Here is a 26,029-nt window from a genome sequence, read left to right on the forward strand (position 1 = left end):
CGAATATCGGACACAGAAGACCAGCTGGCGGGCAGCCAACAAAGACTCTTAAAAAATGGACAAAGTGCTCGAGGTCATAAAAGCCAGATTAGGACCTAGAATGACGCTCTCGCAGAAACAATCGCCGCATTACAGGAATCCAGGAGTCCACAGCCATTGGCAAGATGGCGAGTTATGTTGAAGACATGCAAGAACGATTTTGCACTGAGCTATCTAATGTTTTTATTGTGGAGAGAGCCCACAGGTCACTCTGATCTAGACCACCGCCTGGGGCCCTGGACCGGCCGGCCCATAACAGCTAGAATATTAAACTATCATGATAGGGATGCAATCCTCCATTGCGCAAGAGAACGTGGGGAAGTGCGTCGCCAGAGCAACGTCCTATCCTTCTGCCCGGATTTCACACTGATAGTACAGGCTGCAAGCCGGGATATCCTGCTTGCCAAGCGAGCCCTTCAACAACTTTGGGTGGCATATGCCATGCTATACCCAGCTAAGCTGCAGGTCTCACGTAACGGCAAGACGCACTTCTTCTCCGACTCCACAGCATCATTGAAGTTGGCCAAACACCTCAACAAAGCTAAGCGCGCTCCATCTAGATCTCCACGTCATTCTGAAGGCAGCCGCACCAGCGACAATAATTAGGCGCACCACAGACTGATATACAAGACCCCCTCTACTCAAATAGGCTTTAAACGGGCAGACTACATTACCTCACTTATACCAAAACCAGGAACAGGATAAACTCTATATTGTCCGATGGCTGGCATGGACATATCGGCGATCTACTCCACAATGGGAAACATAAAGGAACTCTTGCTCGGCCATCCTGGTCCCTTCAACAGGGTTGACTGCCGGAGAAGACATGGCCCCATGGGATGAATCCCACAGGCTGTTAAGTTATTTTGGTTATTTGTGATGCGGGAAGCGGGAGGGCACGTTGTCTCAACCTGTTTGGGGGGTTGGAGTGCTTTTCCTCTTACCACAATACATGGTCACCGTTTAGATAACTGGCACATATCTAGGGATGCGCTTGCCTGGACCACACTGGTCACACACCTCCCACACACCTTATCTGATCACGCGCCAGGGCTGCTGACGACCACAAACTCTTCTGTATGCCTTCTCGTGATGACTCAGCCCCGAATGCGCTAAGCGACACGGCATTCAGAGAGGAGAGCCACAGTGCAATTAAAGACTACTTCACGCAGAACACTGGGTTGATTGAATCACCCTCAACGTTGTAGGAGGCGTTTAAGGTGGTAATACACGGCTGCTGCATTGCAAAGCAATCTGGCATGCTGTGAGCGTTTCGCGGCACATTAAACAGACTAGAGTCTGAAATACAAACTTTAGAAAAGGACTACTTTGGGAATCCTGATCCTCTATACCGACATAAGGGGGAAAATTCATGCTTATCAGGAGGAGGCCGTTAGAGAAAGGCATTACCTCGACAGAGAAGCCCAGGCGCGTAGATATGGTGAGGGTGATCGACTGGGGAAGACACTAGCCGCACTAGTACACAAACCTCAAGCCTCTTAATATGTTACTGACCTTAGGGTCTCTAATCCGATCATGTCCACCTACTATGCCCAACTTTTCACTGCCGCAGTTGACAATAACCCACTGGCACTACGGGATTTTTTTGATTCCATCCAGCTCTTGTGGCTGGATCAGGGTCATAGAGATGCTCGATCACACCAGAAGAGATCACCCAAGATATTGCCGGCCTACCGGCAGACATGGCCCCCAGACTAGATGGGCTGACACTGGCCTTCTAGAAAGAATATGCTCCCATTCTCATTCCGCATCTCATAGAAATGTACCATGAGTCGCTGACACTGGGACGACTCCCGCCATCACTGAGAAAGGTGGTAATAGTGACAATCCTTCAACCAGACAAGCCTGCAGACTTATGCGATTTATATCACCCCCTATCCTCGATAAACATAGATAAGATCTACGTGAAAATACTAGCAAACTGTATGTTACCCTTACTACTGTTAATAGTTCGCCCGGACCAGGCGGGCATCATCCCTGGACGCGTGACGTCGCACAATTTCTGCACTATATTTGCGATTATGCACCACCTCTGCCCGGATATACCAGTGGTGGCTGCTTTCTAAGACGTGACCAAATAATTCAACACATTAGAATGGTCCTTTTTATTCCCACTGCTCCGATGCTTGGGACTGAGCCACAATTTTGGCTCCAAGATTCAACTTTTATACACTCTCCTCATTGCACGAGTCAGACTCAAAGGCCACGTCTCGGATCCAATAAGAATCTCACGTGGCACTAGGCAGGGATGCCCCCTATGGCCACTATTCTTTGCAATAGCCATGGAATTGAGACAGCACCATGCTGAACGGGGCATCGGCTTTACCACTCGTGGACTTGTAGTCTCCATGTAAGCTGACGATATGGCACTATATATATGTGATCCGAAAACAAACTTAGAGCCTATGATACGCGAAGTTAGTCACTGTGGTGGCTACTCGAGAGTCCAGGTAAACTGGTCCAAATCGATTATTTTTCTGTTAACGGAAGTCACTGCCCCTTACAAAACTGAGTACCCATGAAATGGGCAGCAGAGCCCGTAAAATACCTGGGCATATGGCTTAGCAGAGACCCAGAAAAACTGTAGAAAGCAAACTATGGCAGAGCTATGGACTGGCTGGAAACACGAATCCAGGTGTGAAACAAGTTACCACTATCCCTCACTGGTCGCATAGCCATCACCACGATGGTGATTCTTCTGAAATTGCTATACCTTTTCGTAAGTAACCCTCTCCTACTCACCGCCCAGTTCCTCAAATGGCTATGATCCAATATGATAACATTGGCGTGGGCCGTCCGAGGATATCCAATGAACGACTCACAATCCCACCTGCGTGCGGCAGCCTGGGGGCACCGGATATGACAATGTATGCATTATGTGTTCAGGCACAATTTTTGCATCATTGGCTACACCCCACCACATTCCAGCCCCATTTAGCGATAGAGCATGATCAAGTACTGGCGTGGCCACTGAAAACTGCCCTGTTCCAACAATATAGAGCTCCCAGAGGCGAAATAAGCACAGGGGAATGCGTGCGCTGGGCGTGGGACTGACTGCCAGCAGGCCGGCTTGCCGGTATTATACACGCCTTCCATCTCTCTGTCAGATAATCCTATTCTCCCCCTGCCACAAGTGACGGGAGCAACCAGGGGTGCGGCGGCGCGTAGTGAAAAAAATGTGCAGTACCTTCGGAGATGTGCAGCAACCACCACCATCACCTTCGTAAAGGTGCTGAAGTTAAGCCAAAGGATACTACTGCAAACTTGTAGTGCATAGAACCCACCACAAATCACAAGTTCTTCCAGTGTGACTGTAGGATAGTGATGTGGAAGTATGCATCATGGGGGACGAGTGACACCAGTCAGTCTCCAAGTTCCAACACCAGCTTGAGTCAGAATCTTGAATGTTTCCTTTTTGAGAAAGAAGCTCCGTTCCCCAAGTTCCAGGATCGGACACAGCCTGCTGTTGTTCTTGGGCACCAGGAAGAGCCCTGACCCTTTCCCTTTGCCGGCACCTACTCCAACTTCTTTCTGTAGGAGAGCTGACAACTCTTGAAGCAGCATGACCAGGTGGTCTGGGAAGGTGGAAAAGGTGGGGGGAAGGAAGGGATGTGGGGTGCGGAACCTGAAGAAAGGGAATGGTTTCACTCCTTTTTAAAATAATGGCTTTCCAGGCCGGGACAAAGCAGGACACCCGCTCCCTGCAGACTGCGAGTGGACTTGGGAGAGCAGACTATGTCTGCTTTCCTGGTGGTAAGGAGGAGCAGGAGGAGGGTTGCTGTGTGGATCCAGGACTCATTCTTCTGGTTCTGCCTCTGTACTGCCTGACCAATGGATTTGATTGCTGCTAGTTCTGAGTCTGGTATTAGTGTCTGTGGCAATAAGAGAATCCGATAAAAGAGAAGCCACAAAAACATCAAAATTGGCAATAATTTCTCAGAGAGGCCAGTAGCTGTAATCCCAAGGAACAGGCTATAGCCTTGCTTGCCTCCTGCGCAGTCAGCCTGATCTCTGAACAAGTGAGCTCAGTCAAACGGCAGGTCTATCAAATTTGCCTAGAAGTCAGGGGAGAACTTTGAATTACTGAGCCATGCATGTCTCCGGATGGAGATTGAGGTACCAATTGCTCAGGACTGAGTGAGCTGTGTCCAATTCTGATTTAATAAAAGGTGAAAGGTATTCTGTCAGTCCTGATTCACCTCCTGGAAATGGCTCCTCATTTCTTCTGGCACATCTGAGCCCTATCCGATAGGGCCTAGGTGAACAGTGCAAAGAGACAGTTGGCGTTTATGGACTTCAAAGTTGTATTTCATGTACAGAACGTTTTCCTTCCCTAGGCCTTCAAGTGTTTTCATTCTCTATCTGAGGAGACTGTTTGGGGGGGGAGTCCCCACTGATTGTCCTGATGCACAGGATGCCTTAATAACTCGGCTCTCAGGTGAAGGGTGGACCTATAGGAAGGGCGGGCGGGTGACCTGGAGCAGGGCAATAGCGGAGTACTACAAGCCTGTTGAAGTTGGCTTTTCCCAGGCTTACAGGACCGGGTGTAAAAGGACATCATTGAAGGGGTTCTTCAATCGGTGCTGCTGGTTTGGTTAGAGGATTTCAGTGAGTACATTAGTCTTAACTTCCACCATTGGAGTTGTAGATCAACAACTCAACATCCTTTTTCATTATTGTATGGAATGACACCACTTCTGGCATTGGTGGCGCTTCTTTCACTGAGAGGATGGCGAGCTTGAATGAGACCGTCAGCCTCCTCCACTATGCCGCTCTTCTCTGGCGCTGGCCCTGAAGAGTTTCACTTCCTTTGCTGGCCTTCAGTGCATGCTACTGTATGAGTCACCGGCAAGGGAGTCATGGTCGAAGGTTTTATCAACGCAACATGTGCTCTCATAGTGGCCCCTCAACAGACAGAGGTTATAGCACTGATGCTGGTCTAACCATTGAAATTTGATAATGCAGGAGGGCCAGAATCTGAAAGGTGTGTTCACCACAGCCTTCCTCCATACTCATTCTCATACGATCTCACCAAGCTAGATCTGAAGCGTTATCGACACAGTTCTATAGATGTCTTATAACTACACGTCTTAAGGATCTTGATAAACCAATGCCTTGGCGTCAAACTATCTTTTGCTACCCAGCAATAACACCACTGCTGAAACACGTCAGAACCAGATGGCGGAAAAAATACAGCTAAGGTGGAGTCTGTGTCGTGCTACATTGTGAGATTCAGGGGAGGGATCATGAGTCACATCTAAACTGAATCATCTTCTTCAAAGAAAAACAACCTGCAACGTCTGAGCCCAACACTAGATGGCAGGAACATATGAAGCAGACCAGCACTTCCCTTCCAACAACTTCAACATTAGTCTGCTATATGGTAAAAATAATTGTGCAGATCAATCTAGACCCTTCCATCAAATCTAATATAACCCGATTCTGCTTACACAACAGTTAATTATTCTCACCATGTAAATCAAGAGTAACATAACTCCACACATCCTCGGGCTCAAACCATTGAGTTTTCAGTTCTCCCAAAATAACACACTATCTGGTCTTCATACCAGATCACTTGTCCAAATTCCAGGTCTGTAGAAAGTCAAGTAGTTCATTTGATGGCCTCTACATTTAAGAGTTAACCTTCGCCTGTCATTTTAATACACGGAGAATAGTCAGATTTCCAAGTGTTGTTTAGACAAAAGGAGACTTGAACCAGTGTTGGAAATAAAGAATTACATAGAATGATAATTTCCAAGGAAAGTAATTTATGACAAACATTTTGTAAAATTGGAGAAAGAACATTTAGACAAATGATGGCATGCTTGGCTAACTGAATGGATGCTAAAGTTACCAAACTAGACCAGTGTATCAGATACAAATATTTCCCTTATATATTGAATTTGGCAACAACTGTACAGACCATCATTGTTTTCAAAAAGCATGGACTGGTGACATTAGCTGAATGCTGGCCTCTTAGAAACTTCTCCATTGTCTACAAGGCAATCAGAATTTGATGGCCAAAAGAGAAACAGCCAAGACTCCAATGTAGCACTATTGACCAGGGCAACGCAGCTATGGTTGTGCTACTGGAGCTGTCCACGACCTTCGACACTGTGGCCCACTCGATTCTCCTGGAGAGATTAAAATGCCTGGGAATTCAGGGCATGGCCCTGCCCTGGATCCGGCCCTTTCTGGAGAACCTGTCACAACAAGTTTTTCTGCGTCCCTTCATCTCTTCCCAAAAACCCCATGTATGTGGGGTTCCCCAGGGATCAGCATTAAGCCCTCTCCTTTTCAATGCCTACTTCTCGCCGCTCGCAGCACTGGTTGAATCCTGCGGGGTGAAGGTGCTCTCCTATGCGGATGACACCCAACTGATGTTCTCTTTTAGGGAACAGTCCGAAGCTGCATTTGCCAACTTTAGAAGGTGCCTGGGTAACATCTTGGCTTGGATGACCCAAAATTGCCTCAAGCTGAAGTCTGATAAAACTGAGGTGCTCTTCTTCAACCAGCAGGCCCCGCCACCCGCAGCGCTCTGGTGGCCACATGAACTGAACCCCCCTCCTGAGCCTGTAGACTCGGTGAGAAACCTGAGATTCAGAATTGAAAACGAGCTCTCTTGTAAATCTCAGATTAGGCAACTCTCCTCCTCCTATTTTGGGAAGCTACGAACTCTGAGGAAATTCCTCCACTTCCTCCCACTGGAGTGCAGAAGGACTATAGTCCACACCCTAATTACATCCCACTTGGACTACGCTAACGGTCACTATCTAGGACTCCCCGCCTATCTGACCTGAAGACTACAAATGATTCAGGATGCTGCAGCTAGATTGATTTGCAAGGTACCATTCCGCCACTCCATCACTCCCCACCTGAGAAACCTTCATTGGCTGCTCTCCATCAGGGGCGTAGAATTCAAGGCACTCAACCTGACGTATAGAGAAACCAGGGGCAGAGGCGCGGCTTATCTGAGAGTCAGACTCCAGCATTACTATCATGACTGGGCCTTGAGATCAAACCACCAGCGGCTCCTCGCCAGGGCCAGACTGGGAACCGAAACCGGCCCTGGCAAACTGCTCGGCCGGGCCCCCCTGGGGTGAGGGGTGCAGCACAGCTGTTTGCTGGAGCCGGTTTCGGACTATTTTGTTACAGGGAAACTATATTGCCGACCCCCGGTAACAAAAACGGCCCCCAGGGGCCCAAAGCTGGCCCCCACCCAGACGGCCCACCGGGGAAACTCCAGGTGCCCGCTACGGCCAGTCTGGCCCTGCTCCTCCCCATTCCCCGCTTTCGCAAGGCGAAGATAGGCGGCAGAGCATTCGCGGTAAGGACAACGAAGCTCTGAAACGCCTTACCACTCTCCCTTCGCCTGACTGAATCAGAACCGGCTTTTCGGCGAGCTCTAAAAACCTGCCTCTTCAACCGCTCCTAAAACCCTGCATTCGTGTCTCCGTTGACTGCCTTAGCGCCGGTACACCTCCATTGGGGGTAGCTGCGTGCTCTATAAATCCCTAAATATATTAACTTTATAGAGCTGCATTAAGTTCACAATTCCAGTTGCGTACAAAACACCACGGTAAATAAAGTTCAACTTACAACCTCATTACCCAGTACCTCATCTGAGAGTAAGCAGCAACTGTGTACTATTCTATGGCTTTACTGTAAGAAAAGCAGGACGAGTAGCAAATCTTAAAATCCAATCAATCAAGCAACAATGCTCTGAAGCGAACTGCCATTAAAGATGCACATACAGACAATATAATGGCATTTTGTAAAGTAATTAACATTTATTAGCTTCTTTTTTACATCAGCTTGCCATCCAATGTAGATCACAAAGATGCTCCAATAAGGGTTTAGTGCTATATAAACGTCCAAGATGTAGACTAAAGTAATATATAGATGAGAAACTGCACAATAATTTGCTTTACAACCACCATAACAGCTAATGCCATGATGCATCATTAGCCACCATTTTGTTTTCCTATTTTGTCCACGATGTACACAACCCTACTCTGCTTTCTTGCTTCAGACGTATTCAGCGCCATCTCATGTTTGGCATTTCTAAGCAAGGATTCATAAATGACAACCTTAGCGTATGGTAGTTTACATTTCATGTAGCTTTTTTAAGGTTCTTTATCGTTCTTCTCATGAGAAAGCTGTAAACCTGCTAATCTAAGTTTCGGTTTCTGTGACGTGAAATAATGAATGTAGAAAACCTATAAATATCATGCAAATTGGATGGGCTGTGTATTAGATCAGTGGTCTTCAAGATTTATAATGCAAGTCCCCCTCGTGGAAAAAAAAAAAAAAATCACTGCTCCCCCCAAAACAATTTCACAATTATTTTATTAAACTGACAAGGTTTAAATATGTCTGGACATATTTAAACATAGTTAAGTTCTATACCTTTTGAAAGATGCAATCAAATACATGATTGCCAAACATATTATTCTGGACAGGCAGGCCCAACTAATCTGTAAAGGTATCCACAGTGTTATTATTAGAAATGGGGGTTGAAGAATATTTGGAGTCGCTTCCCTTTTGACAACTTCTCCCAGCCAGGATATTAATAATGACAAAATATGTTATTGATGTCCCATTACACTGTTATCAGCAAAATTCTTCTTTTGTCCAGAGCCTGGTGGACCCCCTGGGATCACTTGAGGCCCCCTTTAGTGGGCCCGCATCCAGTTTGAAAATATCTGCATTAGATGGTCACTGCTTCAGAGGATATATGCTGTTGCTTTACTTAGCAATACTGGACTTAGCTTGATTGGCTAGATAAATGTATGCAGACGTCACATAGGCATATGTGTGTTTTGTATTATGTCTCCAGCATAGATGACAACAAGGACCTCTAACCACACAGGACCTGATTTTGAGTTGGATGGCGACTGGGTGGTGATAGAGATTCTTGAGCTGGTGAGCAGTATTTTCTTTGGCGTATCAGCGGGGCAGAATATCCTCCAATATTGCCATAACATAGTGGAGGACATTCTCCCTTGTAAATTCTCGTTCAAATTTAGCCCTTTCCCCTCAAATCAGATTACCACCCATCTCTAAACCTGGCTAATAATAATTGTTAAATAAAGCACGTTAAAGCCAGTTCAAAAGGTGTACTATTTTAGCCTTTGATAAAAGACTGCTATTGAAGGAAACTGTAAAGAAGGGAATAAAGACCGTCAGCAACACTAACAGGAATAGCAACTGATACCAACTGGATCTCAAATAAGTCATTTTGAAAGTGGTTCCACAGTAAAAGGAAGTGGAGAGCAAGAGTACTAAGGCGCCACTAGGTTAAAATCCTCCCTTATTTTGTGCAAAAGATCAATGAGGATGAAAAATGCACATTCAATAAATAATTTATAAACAGTTGGATGAAGAAGATTCTCATGCTGTGGTTTGTGACTTGGAAATCTCCACCCAAAAAAACGCAGGCACTGAAATCTTATTTGGCAACACAGCTGTGGGTTCCTTTCAAAGTGAAGTGATAACATCTTTTTGCACTAAGTAGAAATCCTTGTATCATTATGATAAGGCATCCAGAGAACCAAGCCCAACTTGCTTCCTAGTATCTGGCTGGTACTCCCATCACAAGGAGAAATGGAGAACCAGAAGTCTGGCACTTCTAACAACCACACTGCTTTGCTAACATGTTCAGAGGATGCCACAACTACAGATTTTCACCACTAATGCCTGTTCTTGACCGAAAGTAGATAACTTAATCATTCATGTGTAGGGACAACCACAGCACAGGGACCGCCCTACTCGCCGCCACAGATGACATCCGCACCCTCCTGGACCAAGGCCACTTCGCAGCCCTCATCCTACTCGACCTATCAGCGGCCTTTGACACCGTCTCCCACCGCACACTAGTTGCGAGACTACACAACGCAGGCATACAAGGAATAGCCCTGGACTGGATCCTATCATTCTTCACCGGAAGAATTCAAAGGATCAGACTCCCACCCTTCCTCTCCAATCCCACGAAAATCACCTGCGGACTCCCACAGGGTTCATCACTGAGCCCCACCCTCTTCAATATCTACATGGCACCCCTCACAGCCATCGTCCTACAACACGGCCTCAACATTGTATCCTACGCCGACGACACCCAGATCATCCTCTCCCTCACCAAAGACCCCACCACAGCCAAACTCAACTTCCAGAAAGGAATGCAAGACGTTGCAGTCTGGATGACCAACAGCTGCCTGAAGCTCAACGCCGAGAAGACAGAAGTCCTCGTCCTCGTTACCACCCCTTCTGCATGGGACAGCACCTGGTGGCCGACCTCCATCGGAAGCCCACCTGCCCCCTCAGACCACGCCAAGAACCTCGGCATCGTACTCCACTCATCACTCACCATGAACCGACAGGTCAACGCTGTCACCTCCAGCTGCTTCAACACCCTCCGCAAGACCTTCAAGTGGATCTTCCCTTAGTCAAGGAAGACAATCACCCACGCACTCATAACCAGCAGACTTGACTATGGAAACGCACTCTACGCTGGCATCAACAAGTCCCTACTCCGCAAACTCCAGACAATACAGAACACCGCCGCCAGACTAGTCCTCGGCACCCCCCGACACGAACACATCAGTCAGCACCTACGAAGTCTCCACTGGCTCCCCGTGGAGAAGAGTCACTTTCAAAATCCTCACTCACTCCTACAAATGCCTACACAAAAACGGACCCAAATACCTCAACGACAGAATCAACTTCCACATACCCAAAAGAAACCTCTGATCTTCCAACCTCGCACTGGCCGAAAACCCCGTGCATCCACAGAGCCAGAGCAGGCAGAAGATCCTTCTCTCACCTTGCAGCCAAGACCTGGAACGAGCTACCGGCAGACATCAGACGCGCCTCCTCCCTGAACACCTTCAGGAAGACCCTCAAGACCTGGCTCTTCGGCTTAACAGATCTGCGGACCCCACTCCCCCCTCAGCGCCTTGAGACCCTCACAGGTGAGTAGCGCGCTTACAATTCTCTGATTGATTGAGGGATAAGCCAGAGAAACAGCAAGAGGTAGGAAGGATGAACAGAAACACACAACAGAACAAAATAATGTAGCAAGCACACATTGGGAGAGGTAATCACAGCAGGCAGAGTTATAGACAGCTAAGAAGAAATAAATAAGAAGTAAGGAGGAAGACAACCAATTGCTGAGCCATGCAATGAATGCTCACAGACTCACTTACCTCTCAGACCCAATAAGAAATCATTAAGAATGTTTGCCTTTAGTGATCAAGAAAACTCATACACACAAATGTAAGAAATTGTAATTTTGTGCAAATTAACTTTAACAAGGAACAAGGGCAGTGGGAACTAAAATCTGATTAGCATTTAAAAAAAGAAAAATCATTCTTACGGGTAAAAGGGGAAAACAAGCAAGGACTTTATAAATATTACATATGTATATTTTCAATGAAAAAAACCATAGGATACAGGGACGGTATAGTTAGGCTCAGATTTCCAGTGAAATTCAGCTGTTATAGTTAACTGAGCTAACTATGACGTACGCCCCCGTAATACATAGCTTATGACCGCACATATTACATCGCTCATGACATTGTCAGTGGCATCCCTGTTGACATTTCATATACATGGCAAATGTGAGTATATATATATATGGGAGAAGAAGAGGCGGTGTATTGGGGTCATTGACTTCGTGCCTGGGCATTCTTGCCCCCGCCCACACTAATCCTCAACTTGGGGGCTGCAGCGGTCTTGGGGACCCGAGGAGGCGCTTGAATTTGAACTTTAAAGGACATTGGCTCTCACTGACACCGCGATCCTGCTTGGCGCTGACCATTTGATTACACAGACCCCATGCATCACCTACCTCGGGAGAAGTGCATCCTGGGACATGCAGTTCACCAGTAGTCCGTGAACTGCGGTTGGGTGAGCTTCCATCTAATGGGGGAGGAGCGGGTTTCCACCAATGGAGACATGGCAGGACCAATATATTGCGGTGGGTGGCAGCCTCCTTTTAATTTAGGCACTGAAGAAGGCCGACAAGGCCGAAATGCATTTGCCGCTGTTTGATTAAAGTGCTTCCGAGATTCCCCTGCGTGGCCTCTGCTCTTTTCGCAAGGAGGAGGTTCTGTTGATATATATATATATATATATATATATATTCTCTCTACTGGCGATCGCCAGTAGATAGTTATAGTTAGGACCGTGTTTCCATAGGAAATCTCAAAATTCTATTTTGCATAACTTTGGCGCCGGTTGACGAATCCTCGTGAAACTTTCAAAACTAATGGGGCGCTCCGCTCAGCTCCTACCCTCAAAGTCTCGGGGGGATTCGTCAAGCGGGGCCGAGAAAAAAGGGGGGTCCGAAAACGCGTTTTCTCCATGCATTTTCCCATAGGACCTTTAGTCGAAGGTACAGCCCGAACGGCTGAACAGAATTACTTGAAATTTGGCAAAGAGGTAGTCCTCAGGTCAGAGATGTGCCTTTTGCATATATGGAGTCAATCTGTTCAGTAGTTCCTGAGAAAATTGCAGTTAAAGTACATAAATATCTATAGCCGCGCACCGTGCGCGCACCCTAACGTGCGCGAGCGTAATTCTGATTGGTGGTTACATGTCAGTCAACGTTCGAATCGATCGAAATCAGGAAGTGTCGGCCGCCATTTTGTTTGTTTTGAGAGCGAGAGTGAAAAAGGAAGGTGGCGAATGTGAAAAGGGGGCAGGGTAGAGAGTTTCTGACCCCCTAGCCTTTGTCAGGGCGTCCCTGAAGGACCACGAAGGCAGAAAAAAACATATTAATTAATTTTTTTAAAAATCGCGGGGTGCGCGCATGGTGAAAAACCATAAAAAAAATTTAAAAAATTAATACGTAGTTTACTGTAAAATAAATATTTTAAAAATATAACAAATACATAACTTAGCATTTAAAAAAACGTACAAATTCACTGTAAAAACCATAGGTTTCACACACGTTATAGTTAGGAATTAGCATTTAAAAAACCTTGCAAATTCACTTAAAAAAAACCATAGGTTTCACACATGATATAGTTAGGTCGACATTTCACTCGTAAAAAACCAATGAAATTCCCCCGTTATAGTTAGTTCAGATAACTATAACTCGCGCGACCGCCACTCTATCAAAAGGATGATGTCATGAGTGATGCCACTGACCATGTCATGAGTGATGTAATATGTGACGTCATCAGCAGTGGATTGCGGGCGCGCGAGTTATAGTTATCTGAACTAACTATAACGGGGGAATTTCATTGGTTTTTTATGAGTGAAATGTCCACCTAACTATAACATGTGTGAAACCTATGATTTTTTAAGTGATATATATATATATATATTATACACACACACACACAACATGAACTACGCTCAGACAAGAGTGGACATATACAAATTTGTCAGAAAATTAAAACGGGTCAAGTATCATCTCCTAAGGAATAAGCAACAACCTAAAATAATTGAAAGTCAAATTGACATGACCAACTTGCAGGTTTCTGATGTGAGGCTTTGACGAGCGCGCCAAGAATTGGAGAACGAAACACTTGGCCTTTCTCAGCATGAGGGGGAACAACATGTGACTGAAGCAATGAATCTGGATGTATATGTTGACATTCATACGCCATTTATGCCTGCTTATACATTTATACCAGCGTCTTCTAAAGACTGCAAAGATGTATTTAGTGATTGAATTGTGGAAGAGGTAAAACTGTCATACTGGCAAATAAACAAAAGAGGGACCCTGAGAATAGAAGTTCTGGGGGGAATTCTAACCAGGGAAAATACCAAAGAAACACAAGGGAAAACCCCCACAGTAATTTATATAAATGGCTCCAAAGAATTAAGTAGTCACCCACAGAACAAGTTCATATGACATTTATTCATGATTTTATCAAAATTCATTAATTTTTTTTAATAGGATTTTGTATAAAAAATATTTAAACACCATGATGTGTATAGATCATAATACATAACATTCAAATGTACAAAAACAAATTAATCTCAGCACAAACATAGGAGCCCTGACATGAGCCCTGACATGAACAAGAACAATGTTGGACAAACTAGCCCAAAACATTTTTTGGTAACTCATCTAAACGTACAGGGGAACAATATAGACATTAGTACATCAAAAGAGAAAAGAAATACAAATAACATTATACAAAAACACATAAGATGTGCATCACATATAACAACCACAGAGACAAAAAGTGAAAAAACTGTCATACTGACCTACAATGAAAAAGCAGGGCAAGCTAAATTACACCCAATGGGCATACTATAATCTCATCAAAAACTTGAATGCACGTGATAATTCAGAGCTCCGATAAAGCTGGGAACATTGTGCTTTGGGCTATGGAAATGTACACTTCTGAAGCCTGTAAGCAGTTGAATGATCCAAATTGTTACATCAGGAGTGATTTTGAGAGTGTGTGCAAAGTGAAAATGCAGTATCATTCTGACCTGGTGGAATGGAGAAACCAGGGTCTAAAAACCAAGATGAATACCTATTTTTACGCAATGGCTTCCCTAGAATACCTGTAATGTACCTCATCCCAAAGATCCACTGGGACAAGGGAGCTGCCAAGGAGACTGATCAATTTCTGCCAGAAGGAGTTTGTTCGAGAACACTTCTAGGTATATAGATCATTTTCAGTAGGGATATGTTAGGAACCTACCTTCGTACAGGAGGTGATTTTTTAAAACACATATACGACATACCACGGTGTGAGGACTATTATTAATAACTTTAGATGGGTCATCATCATACACCAGTATCAAATCATGAGGATGGGATTCATGCAGTTGGGCATTTTCTGCAAACTAGATCAATCAGGTTATACAAACACATTTTGATTTTGTTGTCTATGAGAAGATGGTGTCTCAACAATAACTATTTCCTTTTAAAAAACAGGCATTCAAACAGGTATGGGGTACAGCGATGGGTACCTGCTTCGCTCCCAGCTATGCTGGTTTGCAAATGGGCTGGTAGGAGGAGCAGGTGCTCATCAACGACCACGGGAAGATGTGGGAAGAGGACGGCACCAGCTGGTTACGTTTCATAGATGATCTCTTTGCCATCTGAAGATATTGTACTAGACTGCCACAGAGTTCACCGAACTAATTGATCAGAATGATTGAATCTGCATTTCACAGGTAGCAACAGGTAAAACTCAGGCAGAATTTTTTGACCTACAAGTGTTTGTACACGAAGGTAAATTACAGACTAGGCTGTTCAGAAAAAGACTAAGGGGAAATCAACCTTGCATGCTAACAATTTTCATCCGGTTCATTTGAAGGCCAGCATCCCTTATGGGGAGCTTTTGGGATTAAAAAGAATTTTCAGTTGCATTGATGACTGGAATGTGGGCAGGGAGGAGATGGTTGGGAGATTTAGGCAGTGTGGCTACTTGGATGAATCCCTATCCACAGCAATAGTCAAGGTACAAGCCAAAAGTAGGTACTCTTCCCTAATAGACAACAGAAGAAAGATAAACTCATTATCAGGCTACTAACCACCTTCAGGAAACAGAAAGGGCAACTCTGGAGGATCATTCAGAAGCATTGCCATCTGATTAAAGGGGATCCAATATTGGGACATACTATTCCCAGATTCCCACAGATAACATACAGAAGAGCATTCTCCATGAGGGACGCATTGGTGCATAGTAGTCCGGAAGTGATTAAACATGGAATGTGGTTGCAGCAGGCTAATGGCTTCCATGGAGTTCTTAGGTATAAAGCCTGGGTGTATGGAGTGAATACAAATGAGTACATAACACCATTCAGTCCAACACCCTGCAAGATAAAGGGGCCATTTAACTATGAGACAGAATATGTAGTATATGTCTTGTCCTGCAAGTGTGGTATTCTATACTTAGGCAGTACCATTTTGCACGTCCACTGCAGAATTTTACAACAGTAAAAAATAAGGACTGGGTGTATCCCGTGGCTAGATATATCCATGATTTCCACAAGACCCTGGGCACCTAAACTATTATGTGATTGATGCTGTGCCAAGAGATCTGTGAGGGGTGGCAATCAGGAGAGATTATTGAGACAATTGGAGTGCAGATACATTGTCAACCTTAATACTAAATTCTTGAATGGGCTAAATCCAGAAGAGGAATCATATTTGGTTTTATAATATAGCTGACTATGTAACCTCCCTGATAGAGCTACATTTTCATTATGTCCATGTCCAATGCAACAATGGATAATGATATCTTAAGATGCAGTAATCAATTGAAAGAACAACATTTTAATTGTCCCGGCGACCGAAACGTTGAGTATTTGATTCAGGTAACATAGGGTGTATGCCAATTTAAATAATTTGATATATTATTTTAACCTAAGAATCATGCAAGATTTAATTTTAGCAGGGCTTAAAATGCAAACATGAATGACAACAGATGTTATAGCATTACAATATTTGATTTGGGTTTTGTTTCAAATTTTCGTTTGAATTTTGCTCAGTATGTTCATATGGATGTTATCACCTGATAATATGTAAAGTCTTTTGAATTCAATCAATTGGATTTATTCTGTAAACCAAGATAGTCCAATATTAATTGCCCACAGGGACTGAATTCTGGCAACACGATACAATGCCAATATGGGCAAAATTATGTTCGATTACAGGTTTTAACTCATGAATAAGCTTAAAAAAAAAAAAAAAGTGTGGAAATGAAAATACGTTGCAATGCTTTGGTAAAGTTCCAATTATGTACTCAATAGTAATTTATGATGAATGAACGTTTCAAGAAATTTTATTTTCAAATATGGTTAATAGGGTGCATCCAAGCATAGATTTGTGACTAAATTAATCAATAATGGATTCATGTTTAACAATGCTGCATTGAAGCAGATACAAATTTAAATGCATTTCCCCAAAAATATTTCTAAAACGTATTTCTGTTGTAATGGTTCCAAGTACAAATTCCATTATTTACAATCACTGTATGGACGCATGAAAGTAATGTTGTTCTTTTCATACTGAAAATGTGAGAGTGATAAGACTAAGAGTTGCAGTCTTTCGTTGTTGTAATTAACACGTAGACAGTATTTGAAGGCATTCATGATGGCACCGCACATATAAACGAATAATGGAGGATGTTTCAAGCTGAATAAAGTATGGGGAGATCTAATGGCGTATGCGCCTTCATTGATTATTGGAAAACGGTCATTCAATATATATATATATATATATATATATATATATATATATATATATATATTTTTGAGGTTTAGGAAGAGATCAAAACAATTGGGACTTTTCATGACAACGGGCCTCTAGCAGTCAATTGGATCATACAAAGGTCCTTACTTTCGGATTGACCAAGAGGCAGGGCACCTTTTCAAGAAAAAAACGAGCGTAACTGGACAACAGAGAAAATCACAAACATTAAAATGTTAGTTCTCATATTTGTCTCGGGTGGCACCATCCGTAGGGTACAGGGGGTTGATATTCTCTTGCGGGGTCTTTCTGATCACTCCCCGGTGGCCTTGACATTGCAGCTTGGCCGGTGCGCCCACCTTTCCGATGGCGTCTCTTCACATAGAGCCTGCAGGACGAACAGTATCGTGCACATATGGATAAGGCCATAGATCAGTACTTTGAGCTGAATACTGGTTCAGTGGAGGCGGCAGAACCCATTTGGGAGGCCATGAAGTCCACGATACGCGGGGTGGACATCTCCTTTTGTGCCGCGGCGTGCCGGGCGCCGAGGGAGGAGTTGCTACAATCTGAGGCTCGCCTGCTTGCTTTGGAGCGTTCGAGCACGGAGGAGGGCGGTGCGCTGGCGCACCGTCAGCTGGGCCTTGCGTGCCAAACCCATGCGGATTTATTGATGCAGGAGGCCAGATTGGTATGGCTGGCTACCCGTAGCAGAGTCTGTCAATGGGGAGACAAATCAAGTAAATTACTACATTGTCTCTGTCAGGGAGCGGTTTGTCCCCTGACCCTCCCCGCAGTAGTAGAGCTGAGTGGCGAGCCTCTGGACAATCCCCACGCGATCGCTGAAGACTTTGCGCAATATTATGCAACGCTTTATACCCCTCGGGAGAAGGTATCTGAGATGCAGATTCATCAGTTCTTGGATGCCATCCCGCCGCAGCGCTTTTCTGACATGGCTCACGATATCCTGGATAGTCCGCTTACGGTTGACGAATTGGGGATAGCATTGGCCAGCCTCAACTCGGGTAAGGCACCGAGCCCGAACGGGTATCCCTGTGAATTCTATAAATGTTACACTAATAAACTAGGACCCTATCTTTTAAATACTATAGAGGAGGCAAGGGAGCTTGGCTATCTGCCACTGGATTGGCGACACGCCGAAATAGTGGTCTCCCATAAACCTGGTCAACCCCCTGATTGCCATGCCTCACATCGACCTATTTCGTTGCTCAATATTGAGGCTAAGATATTGGCTAAGGTCTTGGCCAATAGACTCGTGCCTTATATTACCTCGGTCATTCATCCAGATCAAGTCGGGTTTATGCCCCATCGGGCGACACGGCATAATATCCACCGCGCCCTGGTCGCGGTCAATACTATTTAGCATCTTGGCATCTCGGGGGCCCTCTTCCTCGCAGACAGGGATCGGGCTTTCGATTCACTCAGCTGGACGTATTTGTTTGCCCTGCTGGACCGATTAAACTTAGGCCTGCGGTTTCTGTCCTATTTAAGACTCTTGTATACGAAGATTACAGCCTCAGTCCGCGTTGCAGGATCCGTTTCCTCAACGTTCTCGTTGGGCAGAGGAACCAGACAGGGATGTCCACTGTCACCGTTTCTCTTCGCCCTGGCCATGGAGCCCCTGGCGGCATGGGTACTTATCGATGCACAGGTGGCAGGTTTCGAGTGGGCACAGGGGGTGTCTGATCAAATTGCTTTATACGCGGATGATGTCCTTCTCTTCCTGACCGATGTTAATAGGACTGGCACTAGATTGCTCCGAATCACGGAGATCTTTAGAGAGACATCTGGGCTCTATATGAACGCTAATAAGTTCACTCTTTGGGTTCTTGGCCCTCAGCCGGCTCTTGGCCACTGGGCCTCTACGGTACAGACGACCACACTTGGCATGAAATATCTAGGGGTCTTTTTGACATCTTCTGTTGAAACTGCGTGGGATCGCAACATCCAATCGATTTGGGTGCGGGTGCGGGATGAATTGAAAACATGGTCCCGTATGCCCCTCTCTTTACTGGGCCGCTCGGCTATTTTTAAGATGGTCTCCCTGACACGCTTATTATATCAGCTACAAAATTATCCTTTTAGTATCTCTCTGTCGTTGTTTCGCCAGGTTAACTCGGTGCTGGGGCAATTCCTGTGGGCTGGGAAGTCCTCTAGGGTGGCTCTACGCACGTGCTTCCAATCTATCTATTGCGGTGGCTTAGCGACGTCCGATATCCTGTCCTATTATATGGCCTCCCTCCAGGTTGTCCTGAATGAGTGGTGGTATGGGGATCGTACTGACCCGGCTTACTTATTGGAGCGAACACTCATGGGAACTCACTCATTACACACCATACTCTATTCGGCACCGATGCGTTGGGCCCACCCCTCTAGCTCTACCGTGGTGTCTCGGGTTTGGAGGCAAGCCTTGCGTAGCATTGGATGGTGGGGTAGACTTACCAAGGAGACCCCATTGTGGTCAAATGGATTGCTGCCCCAACTGGCTGGTTTGGAGGGCTTCCGGAAATGGGATGCCATCGGATCTCCACTCTCGGAGATGTGAAACAGGGTATGACCCTTAAATCTTTTGCGCAACTTCAGCGGGACTTTACTATGTCCAAGACCCAATTCTACAAATGTTTGCAGATCCGCCATGCTCTTCTCCCTAGCGTATCTAAACTGGAGTCCCTTTCAGACTTCAGTCCAATTGAAGCCAAACTGTTTATGGGGGATCTCCGGGATCATAAAATCTCCAAAATACACCAGTCCTTAGTGACTAATAGTCCTACCACTTTGGGTAGACTCCGGGGGTCCTGGGAGGAGGATTTAGGTCCCTTGGAAAGCGAAGACTGGACAGAGGCTCTTTATTCCCCTAGAGAGGCTGCTATCGCAATGCGGCTTCGCTTAACTCAATTTAACTATTTACACCGGGTGTATTATACCCGTACTCCTCTATATAGGGCCGGCCTGATCGCCTCTCCGCTTTGTCTTCGATGCAGACACGCAGATGGCACTTTTTTTCCACACAGTTTGGCAGTGTGGGGTGATTGCGCGATTCTGGCAGAGTGTTGGCGTGCCTGTCGGATGTTCTGGGTTGGGAACTCCCCTATTCACCTAGGCTAGTGCTCCTACATGTTATGGAAGGAATTAGAGGCAACATTTACAAATGCCACCTAATGTTCTTGAGTTTTACGCTAGCCAAACGTGACATTGCACACCACTGGAAGGCGGCTGCTTTACCCCCCTTAGCGACATGGAAGAATGGCTTAGACTTCAATATGGGTCTGGAGCTCCCGATTTTCAAGGCCAGGAGTTGTCCACGTAAACACGCAAAGATCTGGAAGAGGTGGGCGGATTATAGAGGTCTTTCGTTAGAACCCGCCTCACTTAGTATGGACGCGCACTGAAGGAGGTATGTTACAGTGTAGTTCGGGAGGGGCTCGGCCTGGCCAGGGCCCTACTCTATACCTCTTTGTGATTTTGTTTCTCACTATGAGGGATGAGCTACAATTGCTGGGGAAGGGTATTTTGACAGTGCACGGGGAGGGTGGGGGTTTATTCTTGTTCTTTTGTTGTTAACATATGTTGCCTTATAATCTGTAAAGCATAAAAGTCAATGCTCTTTTTGTATCGTATATGTGGCAGATGTTCTCTGGGTGCCAGGCTCTGCAGGATATTTGTGGCTTGACACAATAAAATTTGTTTAAAAAAAAAATGTTACTTCTTATTACACAAACATTAGAACTGCAAATACAAAAGTTCATAGAAAGGCAAAGTGGTATGTATGTTTTTATCTGTTAGAGAAACCCTTTACGACTCATTTCCAGAATAATATTCACAATTCACAGAAGGAAAATTCAATATGTGAAATTAAACAAAGGTGTGATTTGGTTCAGAAACAGTTAAGATTTATAAATCAGTAGTTAAGCCATTACTTTGTTTTCCAAACAGCAAGAACTGCTATTCTTAACAAGAAAAGCATAAAAACTACATGGATTTTGACAGAGTTCCAAATGACCATCTAAACAATTTTGCAATGGTATGCAGTGTTTGCAGTGCATTTTAGAACTACCTGCATGCATGTTACATTGAAAACCCAAAATGTAACGTTCAAGAGTTTTCTTTTTTACCTCTCTTTTCCGTCTTTCTTCCTGTGTCCGATGCAGAAGAGATGATTTTTCTTCCTGGAAAAAGAAGTGTAAATAAATCAAATGTTTTGCTATCCCAAACATTATTCACAAAATGTGTAACGATAACTATTAGAAAAGAATCTGAATTACAATGTGAAAATGGGTTTTAATAAAATGCACAATTGTTTTAACACGATTTAATTAACTGATAATGAAGTCCAGATATTTTGTTGAGAAGCAGTGTTTATTTTAACATTGAAAATGTAGGCCTAGATTTTAAAATGGTTGTTGCTTTCTGCAGTCATCTTCCCTTGTAGTCATCTTTCTTTCCTTTTATCCACCATGCTCTCAGCACACAATCGTTATTTTGTAAACTATGTTTCAAAACATAAGGTCATTCAATTCAACATTCCTTTTTTTGACTAAACACACGTAAGTGTAAAACAGCAAATACACAAGATAAAACAGATCACAAAATAGTTAAAACAACAAGAGCATAATATTATGAAATGTAGCCCTATATTTAAGATGTATCCTTCCAATATTGCCAACAGTCTGATGCGCCATGTTTTTTTCCTGACAATTAGAACACTATTATTCTTAACTAGTTACTTAATGACAGATTTGAAGGGTTTGCGCTGACCCTATCTGATAAAAGTGTGTTATGGCAATGTAATACTATTTTAAGATTAGCAATGTCAGTCTCTCATGTACAACATAATGCTTTCTTCTCAAGCTTCGTTTTCATGCTGTGTTAGCACAGCGTTAGCAAAGTTAATTCTTTTTAGGGCTCACTTTTTGTGACTAAAATGTAATTATCATGGGAACTGAACCTTGAATTTGTAACAATATTTGTACTAACTATTGAGATGTCTCAGGAGCACTGAGATGGGGAACTGCATTACATCAGTCTGTGGGACAGTGCTTACAAATGTGATTGTAGAATTTCCTATAAAGAGGCCACATTCTGAGGCGTGTGGGCTCTCTCTCACCGGATTTTTAGAAGGCATAACTCTGTTGATCTAACCACTGATTTATGGCTTACTTACTTCAGCTGAATTATACTATGCTCTGCTATTTCATTATTGCTCTTTATTCTGAGCTTCATGCTTTTATATGACAAATAACTAACTGATTGACTCCTTGCCATTTATTGTGCTTCCTGTAATGCCTTTAATTTCAATAACCCTTCATGGTTTTCACTAAAATACTGGTCAGCCTTTATTGTGATGCTTAATGTGCTTTACATTTCCTTCTGAAATGTTTCTTGATATTAAATTAATTTGAATGACCAGACCCAGAGAGGAGAACCAAAATCCTAAAGGAATTAACACTGCTCCTAGTCCGTCATAAACGCTTTAATTTTAAACAAGAGAAAATATGCTACATCAAATGTGTCCTTTCTACTGAATTATGCTACTACTCTTGAAATATGTTATTGCTGCTGAAACTGACGCAGGCTGCGCTCCTTGGAACTTGAAACTTTTGTAGACAATCAAGAACTCATACCGATTACCTACTCAACATGAAGAGGTAGTGAAAACTACGAATCTGCGTCATTCCTAATACGAGTTGCAGTGTTCAGTAGATCTTTATTTCGATGATTAAAAACCATCATAAAAATACATTGTACAAAATACATTAATTACATTTCTGAACCGTACATCATTAAAAGGAGGGTTAAAACATTTAAAACATATGGCATTATATACATCGTTGCTCAGTCTCTTCTATTTTAGTCTTACTACCATTTTCAGAAAATTCATAATAGAGCATAGGATACGCATATCACTGGCCTTTTGCAAAAAGAGTAGGGCAGTCTTGGCTTGACGGAGTTTTACTTCTTTTAAAATATCAACAAGAAATCTGCGGTGGGGAATTCGATAAAAAGAACACAAAAGTACAAAATGAAGGGTGTCCTGCGGAGACCTATTGTCGCAGCCGCAGACTCCCTTCTGCTCAATTGTTAAAGTAAATCCTGATGGATATGCTAAAATATTATGTAACGAATTGAGCCTAAAACGACACATTAAAAATCTATCCTGCTGGTTGTACATTAAAAATAAATAGGGCTCCATGCCTTCTCCATTACTCACTAGACGGTGTGCCACAGCCGATTTTTTTGCCGAGTCGGAGCTTAATCTTCGCAATTCAAGTTTTTCTAGTAGCTGTTTTTTAATTTGATGTCTGCAAGCTGTGGAAATGGAAGTCGGATCAGTGAATAGTAACGACTGATCGATGATTCCTAATGTATCCTTGATATACTTCAGTCAAGGAATGTGGAGGCAATTGTCTTTTTGTAAGCAATCGCCAACTATTACCCTACTTAGCTCAGCTTCGGGGTTCACTCAAATTCTGAGCCATGTCATAATAGGCCTCACCTTCACCTGGTCTGTGATAAATGGAATCCCAAGCTCAGCGTGTACAATTCCTGCTGGGGTACTCTGTGATAGCTCCAGGATCCGACGTAGGAATTTATCTTCCTCCAATTGTAAAAATGTTGCATCCCTGAAGCCCCAGACCTCTGCACCATATAAATCCTATGCAGTACTTACAGCTACGTATAGATTCATTACTTGCTCTGGTGACCAGCGACCCAGCCTTCGGGCAAAGTTGAGTATCGCACCGTTTGCGGAGACCAGCTTTCTACACCTTTCCTCAATTAAAAAGTCGAACTTTATCTCCCCATCAAACAAAAGGCCCAAGTAGGAGAAGGAATTTACAGTTTCTAGTGTGTGGGACCCTATTTTAAATACAAACTTCCTGCATGGTTTCTTGCCCGCCACCATCACGTAGGGTTTGTTCAGATTCACGGACAGGTCTAATTTGTCCATGAATTCCACAAACCCATCAACGAGATGTTGTAGACTCAGAGCTGTTCGAGCAAGCAGAACCGCGTCATCCGCGTACTGCAGTACCGGGATATGACGCGTTCCTGCTTTGGGACAATCCACATTTAAGTCAACCAGTGTTCTCTCCAACTCATTTATATAAAGGGAAAATAAAAAGGGGCCAAGGATACATCCCTGACTCACTCCGCTGGTGCACGGGAAGGGATCAGTACTCCCCCTCCCCCCCGCCCCCCATGCTAAAGCGGACCTTGGCCGTGGTGTTCCAATGTAATTCCTTGAGAATGTTAATAAGTCCGGGATCAATTCCCAGATTGCTCATCATGGCCCAAAGTTTACTCCTATTTACATTATCAAAAGCCGCAGCCAGATCCATAAAACACATGTAGAGTGTACCTTTACTAGCCTTTGTGTATTTTGCTGCTAATAAGTAAAGGTTGAGGCATTGATCGCTTGTTGATTTACCCGATCTAAAGCCATATTGGGTGTCTGCTATAACGTGGTGCTCTTCTGTCCAGGCCATGAGGCGAATTAAAACCACCCTGCCCAGCAATTTGGCTGACACGTCTATCAACGAGATTGGTCTATAGCATTGAGGATTGTCCCTACTCCCTTTTTTGAAGATAGGGACAATCAATGCTGTAGTCCAAGATCGCGGAAGACCAGATTTTATATCTGCGTTTAGCACCCTTGTCATAATAGGGGCCCAAAGATCGATGTTGCTTACATAGAGGTCTGGTGGCGTACCATCAGGCCCCGGAGCTTTGTTACGTGTCAGGCCTTGGATTGCTTGGGTGATTTCTTGAAGTGAAAATTCTGGTTCACCGAGCCGAACCCCGTCCCAACCCCCTACAGACACAGTATCTCTGCTATTATTGTAAAGGCCCTTGAAATGAGCCACCCACTGTTCGGGGAGTATATTATTGCTAAGCACCGGAGCATTACTGTCTTGAAAGCAGGGTCTATTGATGATTTTCCAGAATTCATTAAAATCTCTATTCTCCCCAGCCTCCCTTAGGTCAGCCCAGACTTCCGCTTGAAGCGTGGTCTTCCTCTGTTTTACCATTGTTTTGTATAGGTTTCTACAGAGAGCTACTTTCTGCTTGTCCCTAGGTTGGGTTTTAAGGCATGATTTTAAGTCTCTCAGTGCTCGCGAGCATTCGGAATCAAACCAGCGTGGTTGGGTTCCGTTCTTTTTGGTCCCTTTTACTTTCAGTAGTTCACCCACCAAGTTAGTTAATGACTCGAACACTGAGACCAGCACACCTCCCTCTACTAAGGGATCAAGACAATCATAAATCTGTTTTTTACCTTTTTCTGCTAGAGTTCCATAGAACTCCTGGGCATAAATTTTTGCCCATCTAAGTCGCCTCCCCTGGTCCACTGGTCGCAACTCGATGGCTGCCGGTTTACTTCTAATAGAGCGACCACTATATATTAATTCTATCGTCAATGGGTTATGGTCACTGAAGGGACTCCAATCTATTTTCACCTCCTTGACCCGGTCCTTTGCAAAGGTAGATATCATAATATAGTCTATAATGGAGTGGCATCCCCTACCTTTGAATGTTGGAGTGAGAGTACCATCCCTACCCGGGGCCACCAAGTCTATTGTATGTGTTAGAGCATAAGTGTCTAATAGCTTCATAAAGGTTGTGCCCTCCTTGTTGTGCTCGAAGTGTGGCCCACTCTCTGCCGGGCATGATGACTAGTCAGCACTTACGGGGAACAATTTTGGGCAAAGATGGCAATTTAAATCACCCATAATCAAGACTATAGGTTCTCCTACCCCTTTCCTCTGATTAATCTCATAATTAAGT

The 26,029-nt window shown here is 44.2% G+C and overlaps 1 protein-coding gene across 2 annotated transcripts in view; it reads right to left on the reverse strand.

Moving 5' to 3' along the window:
• The window catches only part of UBE3C (ubiquitin protein ligase E3C), a 992,333-nt gene that overhangs the window by 861,535 nt on the left and 104,769 nt on the right, over positions 1 to 26,029 (reverse strand). For both annotated transcript variants that reach the window (XM_085631966.1, XM_085631967.1), the window contains exon 3: positions 21,361 to 21,414. In XM_085631966.1, the coding sequence (XP_085488092.1) occupies positions 21,361 to 21,414 (54 nt within the window). The remainder of the gene's footprint in view (positions 1 to 21,360; positions 21,415 to 26,029) is intronic.

Source organism: Triturus cristatus, chromosome 10, assembly GCF_964204655.1.
Source record: "Triturus cristatus chromosome 10, aTriCri1.1, whole genome shotgun sequence".
Taxonomy (NCBI): domain Eukaryota; kingdom Metazoa; phylum Chordata; class Amphibia; order Caudata; family Salamandridae; genus Triturus; species Triturus cristatus.